This window comes from Zonotrichia leucophrys, chromosome 6 (genome assembly GCF_028769735.1).
Source record: "Zonotrichia leucophrys gambelii isolate GWCS_2022_RI chromosome 6, RI_Zleu_2.0, whole genome shotgun sequence".
NCBI classification, from domain to species: Eukaryota; Metazoa; Chordata; class Aves; order Passeriformes; family Passerellidae; genus Zonotrichia; species Zonotrichia leucophrys.
Genome location: NC_088176.1, coordinates 4,305,051 through 4,316,988, shown reverse-complemented (window position 1 = coordinate 4,316,988; position 11,938 = coordinate 4,305,051). Strand labels below are relative to the sequence as shown.

The window sequence follows — 11,938 nt, the reverse complement described above, 5'->3', positions numbered from 1 at the left end:
TTCCTTGAGCCACTCCCTTTGGCAACTGGCAGCATTCTTTCCTTCCTGCTGGTCCTGCTGGCCTAAAGGCAAGGTCAGGGCAAGAAGGTGAACAGATTAACACTGAAGAGAGCTGGAAGTCTTGGAGCCAAGTTGCTTTCTGTGTTCACACCACCTCTTCCAGGAGCCACTTGTCCCAGACTCCCCCAGTCAGGTGTTTTTTCTCTCAGTAAAACTCAGAAAGGAAACTGAAACATTTAATGAACACTACAGCTAAAAACACTTAAAAGAACTAAGAGTGATATGAATAGAGGAGTATAAAAAGGGGGTGGAGGTCAAGAGCCAGGTTTGAGGATCAGGAATAACACAGTAGGAAAGAATTCAGCTGCAGGGTCACTAAGGCAGGCACAGATATGGCCCAATAAGGAGCATCCACCAAAGTTATTCTCACACTCTCTCCCAGAAGTCCTTCAAATACAGGCAGTTCTGGCTGCTGGGGACATTCATTCACTATGTGACAAAAATACACGTGTCATGTCCCAAGGGAAGTGCAGGTCTGTTCATACGAGGGGTTTTGAGGCTGTGAGACCCAGGACACCGCCCGAATGTCAGACTCAGGCATGGGTGGTGTACAGATAGATTTCACCTGAATATGGCTTTTCATAAAACATCTGATATTTATTTTTGCCTCTTTCTTAGGCTTAAAACTGAACAGTTTTCCTTTTGTGGGGGCAAAGCAAAGGAGACTAAGAGAAAAAGTCTGAGTGCTGGGTGCTTCCCAGGTGGGGTATGGCCCATCTGGTGCAACACAAAATGAAAAGGGACAGATATGGGAATTGAAGTCCTGCAGAGCATTCCCAGGCAGATACAGAGACTGATTTTGTTCAAGTTCCCTCTTGCAAGAAGCAAATGACAGGAAACCAGTACAGAGTGTTATTGTAAGTAAGTCTTCTTATTCTCTGTTAAACTGAAAGAAAATGATTGATCAATGAACACAGCAGGGCTTTCTATAGCGTTTAACAGCTCTGAGCCACTAAAAATGACAACTGTGATTGAAAAATTCAAGAGTTGCTTCATTTTGATTGAAATTGCATAAAAATATTTGGTTTTTAATCCAACTATAACAGTATATTATATTGTTCAATATATTATGTTCAATATATTATATGTTGAATATATTATATTGAACACTTGCTCCAGCAAGCCACTGACCTCTGAAAAAACATGTTATGCATTAATTGAGGTTGATATTCTTAGACAAATGTCTTAAAGTTTCCTGTGTCTCAAGGCTTTTGACCACAGTAAGACAAATTTGACCCCATGTATTTTATCTCACTAATCAGTGGTCAAGAGCCAAGGCAAAAGTTTTATTTATTCCTGATGTGATATATATATATATATATATATATATATATATATATATATGCACATACATATGTGTTCTGCTACCAGGAATGCAGTCTCAATAACTTTCGTTTTTTGTGGACTTTTATAATACTTTGTTTTTTACAAAACTTCCTGATGCTCTAATCTCAGTATGTGCAATAGATAAGACAGATAATTTGAGGCATGGTTTGTAGATTACATTGGAATTTTATCCTCTACAAATCAAAGGTGCCTGTTATTAAGGCATAGGTCCTCATATAAGTTAAAAAGCACTTACTGGAAGTGCCAGAAATGCACTGGTGAGACCCAGGAAGTAGCCTGACGTTCATGTGTTCATGAACCTTGCTAGCAGATTTAATGATTGTGGATTAATTTAACATTCAGTCCTTCTCTGTTGCTGAAACTCCTTGATATCATCCATAAATTTTCTGTTCAAAGTGTCTCATAGCAGCTATAGCTGGACAATCTGGAGACCCTCAAGTCCATCCCCTTGCTCAAAGTAGGGTCAAAGAAAACAAGCTGCTCAGGACTGCCCAGTTGGTGTGAATATCTTGAATGATATCTTGAGGAATCTATAAAATTTCTGGGCACCCTATTCCACTGCTTGTCCAGCCTCACAGTGGAATTCTCTTTCCTCATGTTGAGTTTATTGTAGTTCAGTTTATGCCCATTGCTTCCCAACCTGCCAACAGGCACCACTGAGACAAGTCTGGTTCATTTTTCAAGAATCTTAAAGCAGAATTGACCTTGTGAGCCCCTCCCAATGACAGTGTGTGATGACTCCACTGAGCACATGGTATTGTTTTTGCTCTTGTCAGGCAGTCAGGAGCAGTGGAGCTGTGAATAGCAATGTTCAGGCTTCCATTTCTTTATTAACATGTGAGTACAATCAGTTGTATTTACCATTGTCCTCCAGTTTGTTTGCTCTTCTCAGAAACAGCTTTAACAGCTTCTGATTCTGTTTCTGGACTCTGGCCTTTAGTCTTTCTTTCCTCAATTTGAGCACTGTGACCCTTTGCAGGAAGAGCACTCTTTATTCCCCTTGTTCTAGACCCAAGCTGTGCCTTTCTACACAAGGAGGGTTGGAACACACCAGCAAGAATATTGAGTTATGTCCAACTATTGCAGTTTGGTTGTAGCTGGTTTGGTAGCCAAAATAAACATAAAGATACAGCCTGGATGGGGTGTAATGAAAAGAATATTAGATCAACAACTGGCCTGTTTCTAGCTGAGCTCTATTCTCCTCATCAGGTGAGCAGAAAGAGTAGAAATGCAATAAAATGACCCCAGCAGACAGGACTTGTCATTCCCCTAAGTCATCATAAACTCCATTAAGACTTCACACAGACCAACCAAGGAAACCAGCTCAACAGGACTTTTGATTTCAGTTCATCCTTCTTTTCTTTTTTATAAACTTTGTGATTGAAGAGATTGAAGGGAGTCCTGCTGGCACATGCATCTGAGGACCAAAGCTGTAGACTGAGGGAAGACCCTGGTAAACCAGGGCAAGCTCAACAGAGCCCTGCAGGTGAGGTCCACTTAGGGTATGTTACAAAAAATGGCATGAATTTACTTTTTATTCCTGACTTAATCCCATTTATGATGTGTTGGTTTTTTGTTTTTTTTTTTTTTTTTTTTTTGTTTTTTTTTTTTTTTTTTGTGGGTTTTTTTTTTTTGTTTTTTTTTTTTTGGTTTTTTTGTATACAAACAGCAAGGAAACAAACCTACAGTTTCAAATGGAGAACTAAAATATAATTATTTTTGAGACCAGGACTCTCTGCTGAAGAATTTATCAGAAAATCTACTGTGAATTTGCTGCTTCATCCTGCAATACCTTACAGTCTACATAATGAAGCAATTACCTATTAAGAATAAATAAATAAAATTGGGATGGTTGAGGCAAAGAAACACGTGTATTCACCAGTCTGGTTCCAAAGGTAACTCTGGGCCAGCACATACAGTTGAAGGTAATGTATAATAAAGGGCTGGCATAGAGTTTCTTCTCTTCCTAGCAACACAAATTATCTAGGAACTGGAAACTTTATCACTCCTATGTAATCCTTCTGTAAAGATCATTTAATCATAAAAAATACTGCATAATAAATCAGACACAGCATGGGCCAGGCTGACCTTGGGAGCCCCAGTTTTTAGCAGTGCAGAGTATAAAATCTAATGCTCAATTTTACTGGGATCTCTTGACAAGATGGGTGCCACCAGGGACCTGCTGTGGTTATTCCTGATAAATGCAGCACTCCTGGATGCCACCTCACCTAATCTACCCAAAAATTATTCTTCCCAAAAAGGTAGGAAAAAGGGTGTCTTACTTTGCTACTCTGGGTATACATGGCACTCAGAGGCCAGTTTAATCAACCCTTTGGAAAGATTGGAAGACAGATTGAAATTAGATAACATCAGGTTGTCTTATTAAAAATACAAACCAATCAATGGCACAATTAAGTATTATTTTTGTTGAAGTGAATTTAGTGTGATGAAATTATCATTGTTTTGCAGTAATGTCTTGCAGCTAAGTTTGAATCAAATTTAAAAAGAATTCTGACAAGAAAGACTGAGAGACCTTGTTCTTATAACTCTATGGCTACCAGTATGGAATTATGAGGGATTGTAGTTTCTTTGGCTATAATGGATATTTGCTTTATAGTACTACAAATTCCACCTAGCAAATGCACATGGAACCACTCAAAACTTATTTAGCTTTATATAATTTAATGGGAGTGCAACATAGACACAGTTGCTGTGCTGTAGGGTGTCAGGAAGCCCCAGGTGTGTGCATTTTACTAAGTTGGGATTTTCAGGCAGGTGGAATAAAAATCTGAAGATTGAAACAATCCAGCCTACACAGGTGCAAATATAAAACAGTGTTGGGTTTCCTCAGAAACCAATAGTTAGTATTGCTAAGGACTTTCTAAACACTACCAGTATTTTAAAAAAGCTGAAACAACAAAACCCCAACAAATTAATAAAAAAGGTATGACTCACTCCTCTTTCACAGAAGATATCTGAAGTCCTAGCCTCCTGCTAAGAGTTCCTTCTGATTTAGACACCTCTTTTTTCACTGTTTTTTTTTTTTTCATCTATAAATAAGGAAAAAATGCCCATTATGTCCATGGGAATATTGGTGATAGAGTGTGCATTGCTGATTTTGCCCACTGCTTTTCAAAAGACAGTTGAAAATGCTTGAATTATAGAAAGAGAAACAAATGAAAACTAATCCAAGGAAATTAGAATAAGAGACATTTAAAACAATGAAATTGTAGAACAAAGAAACCAAAAGGGTCTGATATCTGTCTCACTGCATAAAGTCATTTTCTATATATCTAGGAATTACCAAGTACTTTGTGTGTGCTACTCAGATAAAAGAGGCCTGAGAAAGACACAGCACTTGTATAATGCTGTATCAGATCATTGAGCCTAACTAAGCAGGTGACTGATTTCTTCTTGCATTAAAATCATGAATACATTTATGCAAGTTTTCCTTGTTCTTGTTATTTTTATTACACATTTAATTTTACAGATAAACCTGTGTATACAAACAACTGAAAGTACTGTGGTACTTCAAATTACAAGCACATCTTTAAGGGAGTTCCAAACATATTTTGTATTACTCATGCCGAGGCACCTCTTCCTGTAAATTTTCAATATTTCACTTTATTAGGTTATCAGTAAGACTTTAATACTTGGTTTATTGACCTCCCAGCAAATCCTGTCTATTCCTAGCAAATACACCTTAAGAATTGCAACTAAAAAATTAGTCAAAAATCCAAATTATTCTCTTTAGTCTGACCAGACATTACTCCAAGCATGCATGTATGAAAAACAGGTTTGCTAGTTGGGAGATTTCCCTTCAGTTGTCTCTATTTGCATCCTTTTATTAATTGAAAAGATAATTTTGTGAGGCTACCACACCCTTGTGGAATATGACATTACTAATTATCTTTTCTTTCACAGAGACCAGATCTTCGCTCTGCATCCGAGAAGATGCAGCTCTCTAGGGAAAAACATACCTGATATGAATTTGTTTGTCAGATGTATTGTAAATTAAGTCTCTGAAAGAAGCCATGTACAACAAGAATCTGAAAGTAATGCACTCATGGAGTCAAAGAATTATAGAATTATTTGTTTACAAGGCAATTTTAATAATCCTCTGGCTTAAACCTCCAAAAAGAAGCAGAGACAGTTTAAAACTGATGCTCAGAGCCATGTCTGACCTGGAAAGTTGTCAGTGAAGGAAAACCCACAACATCTCAGGGCAACCAAAAAATTAGGACTCATTTTATAGGGAAAAAAGTGTTTTGAATACATGTCCAAAAATTCTTGGTTTCCTTATTCCTTCCACAAAAGATCAGCCTTGAGATTGACACATTGCTCTCCATATCCAATTTGGCAGGGCTAGACCAACATCCCCACCACTGGAAGGAACTTGATCATGGTTCTTCACCCACCAGGGACTCACCTGCTTCATCTCCCATCTCTCCATATGCCACAGGCACTGATACATCCATGTTAATGCCCTCCATAGCTCCAGGTGGGTCTGAGTCTCTCTGAAATTTCTGGTCACTGCTTTTGAGGAACCAGTAATTCCTGCAGAGTTTGGGGTTTGGTTACCTCCATGGGACAGCAGAGCCCAGGAAAAGCACATCATAACTGAAGCCAAGGGTGGCACTCCTGGTGGCCTGAAACTTGCAGACCCATGCCAATGTGCCAACAAGGGAAAGTGCCTGCTTGTGGTCTTTGCTGGCTGGAATTTGGTCTGTGTTGTTGATGAGTGCAGGGTTATGTTTCTGGTTGATCCAACCATGAAAAACCATCCTGCTGACACCCCCAAGCTCTCCATTTCCCATGTGACAGGGTGGCAGCAACGTGCCCAGCACTGGGAGAAACCTGGCCATCCTACTTCATCCAACAGAGCCCTAATTGCTTCTTTCCTTTCCTCCTCTGCAGATGCCACCAATGCCACAGCCAGCCTCTCTGTCTCTGCTCCTTCAGGTGAGTCTGAGTTTCTCCTGGGTTTTCTGGCTGCTGCTTTCTGCAGAAACAATTAGTGCCTCAGAGTTTGGGGTTTAGTCTTCTCACAAGCAGAACAGAGCCTTGGAAAAGCACAGCAGAATGCAGTTGAGACTGGAAGTCATGGTAGCTTGAAATTCATAGAGCATTGCCAAAGCTCTGGCAAGGGAAGGCAGCTGGTTTTTGTGGTTTTTGTTGGCTGCAATTTGGTGTGTGTTGGGAATGAGTGTGGGATTATGTTTTTGGTTGATCCCACAATGAAGGACCACTGTGCTGACACCCTCAAGCTCTCCATCTCCTGTGTTCCACGGTGGCACCAACATCCCCAGTCTTGTGAGTAACCTGGACATGCTCCTTCATCCACCAGGAGTTCACTTGCTACTTCTTTCTTGCCTACAGGTGCCACAGCCAAAGATCCACCCAAGTTGAGGTTGGCCACTCCTTCAGGTGAGTCTGAATTTGTCCATGTTTTTCTGGCGACGTCTCTTGGCTGAATAGTTAGTGGGGCAGAGGTTTGTGTTTAGTCTTCTCCCTGAGAGAGGACAACCCAGGAAAAGCAGATTAACATAGCCAAGAATGGGAGACATGGTGGCCTGAAATTCATAGTCTGATTCCAAGGCCCTGGCAAGAGAAGGTACCTTTGTGCTAAAATCACTGCCCAAGTTTTCCATACCTCCTTCTTTCCCAGATGCCACCATCAGCCTGGTGAACGGCAGGAACCGCTGCGAGGGTCGCGTGGAGATTTCCCACTCTGGGGGCCGGGGCACTGTCTGTGATGATGGCTGGGACCTGAGAGATGCCCAGGTGGTGTGCAGGCAGCTGGGATGTGGCTCTGCTGTTTCTGCAACAACAGGAGCCTCCTTTGGACAAGGCAATGGCAGCATCTACCTGGATGATGTGAACTGTGCAGGCTGGGAGTCATCCATCTTCCAGTGCAGCCACAATGGCTGGGGCAACCACAACTGTGGCCACAATGAAGATGCTGGTGTTGTGTGTTCAGGTACCACAGGTTTGATTGCCTGCATGCTGGCACTTTTTCAGAGGGTGGTCTGAGTTAGTTGGGTTTAGATGATTTGTTGGGGATGAGGGCAGGGTCATTTTTTGGTTGGTCCCACCATGAGAGACCATTCTGTGACACCCCAGGCTCTCCATGGCCCATGGCCAATCTGGCAGCAACGTGCCCAGCACTGGGAGAAAGGCAGGCATAGATCTTCATCCAGCAGGCCTCACCTGCTCTTCTTTTCCTCCCCTACAGATGCTGAAAACATACTACAAAAATCCCTTCATCTCTAATTATTCAGGTGGGTCTGAATTTCTCCTGAGTTTTCTGTCTGGTGCTTTCTCAGAAACAATTAGTGCCTCAGATGTTGGGGCTTAGTACTCTTAAGGAGAACAGAGCCGGGAAAAGCACAGCAGAATGCAGCTGAGACTGAGAGCTGCAATGGGATCAGAATCATCCCTCTTGAAGTGCAGCCACAGTGGCTGGGGCCTCCACAATTGTGGCTGCAGTGAAGATGCTGGTGTTGTGTGCTCAGGTACCACTGCTATGGCTGCCTGCAGGTTGGGACTCTTTCACAAAGTGTGTCCTCCTGGCTGGATATGGATGTGTGATGGGATTATGTTTTTGGTTGGTCCCTCCATGAGAGACCATTGTGCTGACCAGCCCGGCTCTCCATTGCCCGTATGCCAAGCTGGCAGCAATGTGCCCAGCACTGGGAGAAAGGCAAACATGGATCTCCATCCAAAAGACCTCACCTGCCTCTTTTCTTTCCTTTCCTCCCCTACAGATGCTGCAAGGACAACTACAGAGAGCCCCATCTCCGTTCCCTCAGGTGAGTCTGAATTTCTCCTGGTTTTTCTGGCTCGTGCTCTCTACAGAAACAATCAGACCCTCAGAGTTTGATGTCTGCTTTTCTCCATAGAAGAGAGAGAGGCAGGAAAAGCAGTTTAACACAGCAAAGATTGATAGTTGTAGTAGCCTGAAATTCATATAGAGCGATTTCTCTGTGGCAAGAGAAAACGCCATTGTGCTAAAATCTCTTCCCAAGGTTTCCACGCCTCCTTCTCTCCCAGGTGCCACCATCAGCCTGGTGAACGGCGGGAGCCGCTGCGCGGGTCGCGTGGAGATTTCCCACCCTGGGGGCCGGGGCACTGTCTGTGATGATGGCTGGGACCTGAGCGATGCCCAGGTGGTGTGCAGGCAGCTGGGATGTGGCTCTGCTGTTTCTGCAACATCAGGGGCCTACTTTGGACAAGGCAGTGGCAGCATCTACCTGGACGATGTGAACTGTGCAGGCTGGGAGTCATCCATCTTCCAGTGCAGCCACAATGGCTGGGGCAACCACAACTGTGGCCACAATGAAGATGCTGGTGTTGTGTGTTCAGGTACCACAGGTTTGATTGCCTGCATACTATTAACTTTTCAGAGGGTAGTATGAGTTAGTTGGGTTTAGATGATTTGTTGGGGTTGAGGGCAGGGTCATGTTTTTGGTTGGTCCCACCAGGAGGGACCATTCTGCTGGCATTCCCGGGCTCCACATTGCCCATGCGCCAATCTGGCAGCAAAGTGCCAGCACTGGGAGAAAGGCAGGCATAGATCTTCATCCAGCAGGCCTCACCTCCTGTCCTTTCCTCCCCTACAGATGCTGCAAGCATACCTACAGAAATCCCCTTCATCTCCACAACTTCAGGTGGGTCTGAATTTCTCCTGGGTTTTCTGGCTGGTGCTTTCTGCAGAAACCATTAGTGCCTCAGATGTTGCGCTTAGTCTCATCTGTGGCAGAACAGAGCCTGGGAAAAGCACAGCAGAATGCAGCTGAGACTGAGAGCTGCAATGGGATCAGAATCATCAACCCTCTTGAAGTGCAGCCACAGCTGCTGGGGTGTCCACAATTGTGGCCACAATGAAGTTGTTGGTGTTGTGTGCTCAGGTACCACTGCTATGGCTGCCTGCATGCTGGGACTCTTTCAGGCAGTGTCCCCTATTGGCTGGGGGTGTGTGTGGAATTGTGTTTTTGGTGGATCCCACTATGGGGTCCATTCTGTTGACACCTCCAGCCTCTCCATTGCCCGTGTGCCAAGCTGGCAGGAACGTGCCCAGTACTGTGAGAAAAGCAAACATGGATCTCCATCTAACAGCTCTCAAATCCATCTTTCCTTTCCTCCCCTACAGGTGCCATACCCACAACTACATTCAGCCCACCTCCGTTCCTTCAGGTGGGTCTGAATTTCTCCTGGGTTTTCTGGCCATTTCTTTTTGCATAAACAATCAGTGCCTCAGAGTTTGACGTCTGCTTTTCTCCATAGAAGAGGCGTAGCCAGGAAAAGCAGTTTAATACAGCTGAGACTGGGAGTTGTGGTAGCCTGAAATTCATAGAGCGATTTCTCTGTGGCAAGAGAAAACGCCATTGTGCTAAAATCTCTTCCCAAGGTTTCCACGCCTCCTTCTCTCCCAGGTGCCACCATCAGCCTGGTGAACGGCGGGAGCCGCTGCGCGGGTCGCGTGGAGATTTCCCACCCTGGGGCCGGGGCACTGTCTGTGATGATGGCTGGGACCTGAGCGATGCCCAGGTGGTGTGCAGGCAGCTGGGATGTGGCTCTGCTGTTTCTGCAACATCAGGGGCCTACTTTGGACAAGGCAGTGGCAGCATCTACCTGGACGATGTGAACTGTGCAGGCTGGGAGTCATCCATCTTCCAGTGCAGCCACAATGGCTGGGGCAACCACAACTGTGGCCACAATGAAGATGCTGGTGTTGTGTGTTCAGGTACCACAGGTTTGATTGCCTGCATGCTGGCACTTTTTCAGAGGGTGGTCTGAGTTAGTTGGGTTTAGATGATTTGTTGGGGTTGAGGGCAGGGTCATATTTTTGGTTGGTCCCACCATGAGAGACCATTCTGGTGACACCCCCAGGCTCTCCATGGCCCATGTGCCAAGCTGGCAGCAACGTGCCCAGCACTGGGAGAAAGGCAGGCATAGATCTTCATCCAGCAGGCCTCACCTGCCTCTTTCTTTTCCTCCCCTACAGATGCTGAAAACATAACTACAAACAATCCCTTCACCTCTAATTATTCAGGTGGGTCTGAATTTCTCCTGAGTTTTCTGTCTGGTGCTTTCTTCAGAAACAATTAGTGCCTCAGAGGTTGGGGCTTAGTGACCTCTTAAGGAGAACAGAGCCAGGGAAGAGCACAGCAGAATGCAGCTGAGACTGAGAGCTGCAATGGGATCAGAATCATCCCTCTTGAAGTGCAGCCACAGTGGCTGGGGCCTCCACAATTGTGGCTGCAGTGAAGATGCTGGTGTTGTGTGCTCAGGTACCACTGCTATGGCTGCCTGCAGGTTGGGACTCTTTCACAAAGTGTGTCCTCCTGGCTGGATATGGATGTGTGATGGGGATTATGTTTTTGGTTGGTCCCTCCATGAGAGACCATTGTGCTGACCAGCCCCGGGCTCTCCATTGCCCGTATGCCAAGCTGGCAGCAATGTGCCCAGCACTGGGAGAAAGGCAAACATGGATCTCCATCCAAAAGACCTCACCTGCCTCTTTTCTTTCCTTTCCTCCCCTACAGATGCTGCAAGGACAACTACAGAGAGCCCCATCTCCGTTCCCTCAGGTGAGTCTGAATTTCTCCTGGTTTTTCTGGCTCGTGCTCTCTACAGAAACAATCAGACCCTCAGAGTTTGATGTCTGCTTTTCTCCATAGAAGAGGAGAGGGCAGGAAAAGCAGTTTAACACAGCAAAGATTGATAGTTGTAGTAGCCTGAAATTCATATAGAGCGATTTCTCTGTGGCAAGAGAAAACGCCATTGTGCTAAAATCTCTTCCCAAGGTTTCCACGCCTCCTTCTCTCCAGGTGCCACCATCAGCCTGGTGAACGGCGGGAGCCGCTGCGCGGGTCGCGTGGAGATTTCCCACCCTGGGGGCCGGGGCACTGTCTGTGATGATGGCTGGGACCTGAGCGATGCCCAGGTGGTGTGCAGGCAGCTGGGCTGTGGCTCTGCTGTTTCTGCAACATCAGGGGCCTACTTTGGACAAGGCAGTGGCAGCATCTACCTGGACGATGTGAACTGTGCAGGCTGGGAGTCATCCATCTTCCAGTGCAGCCACAATGGCTGGGGCAACCACAACTGTGGCCACAATGAAGATGCTGGTGTTGTGTGTTCAGGTACCACAGGTTTGATTGCCTGCATACTATTAACTTTTCAGAGGGTAGTATGAGTTAGTTGGGTTTAGATGATTTGTTGGGGTTGAGGGCAGGGTCATGTTTTTGGTTGGTCCCACCAGGAGGGACCATTCTGCTGGCATTCCCGGGCTCCACATTGCCCATGCGCCAATCTGGCAGCAAAGTGCCCAGCACTGGGAGAAAGGCAGGCATAGATCTTCATCCAGCAGGCCTCACCTGCCTCCTGTCCTTTCCTCCCTACAGATGCTGCAAGCATACCTACAGAAATCCCCTTCATCTCCACAACTGCAGGTGGGTCTGAATTTCTCCTGTGTTTTCTGGCTGGTGCTTTCTGCAGAAACCATTAGTGCCTCAGATGTTGCGCTTAG

General features: G+C 45.1%; 1 protein-coding gene and 1 long non-coding RNA gene across 2 annotated transcripts in view; both read left to right on the top strand.

Annotated features, from left to right (window-relative positions):
• Nucleotides 1-756: 756 nt before the first annotated feature.
• Nucleotides 757-5,887, top strand: LOC135449301 (uncharacterized). The gene is made up of 3 exons (XR_010440713.1): nucleotides 757-917; nucleotides 2,794-2,893; nucleotides 5,771-5,887. It is a non-coding gene; the product is annotated as an uncharacterized LOC135449301 (long non-coding RNA).
• Nucleotides 5,888-6,644: 757 nt separating this feature from the next.
• Nucleotides 6,645-11,938, top strand: part of LOC135449686 (deleted in malignant brain tumors 1 protein-like) — a 66,981-nt gene continuing 61,687 nt past the window's right edge. The window contains 9 exon segments of the mRNA XM_064716907.1: nucleotides 6,645-6,720; nucleotides 6,787-6,834; nucleotides 7,076-7,387; nucleotides 7,776-7,947; nucleotides 8,474-8,772; nucleotides 9,843-9,911; nucleotides 9,914-10,174; nucleotides 10,602-10,632; nucleotides 11,254-11,561. Of these exon segments, the coding sequence (XP_064572977.1) occupies nucleotides 6,645-6,720; nucleotides 6,787-6,834; nucleotides 7,076-7,387; nucleotides 7,776-7,947; nucleotides 8,474-8,772; nucleotides 9,843-9,911; nucleotides 9,914-10,174; nucleotides 10,602-10,632; nucleotides 11,254-11,561 (1,576 nt within the window).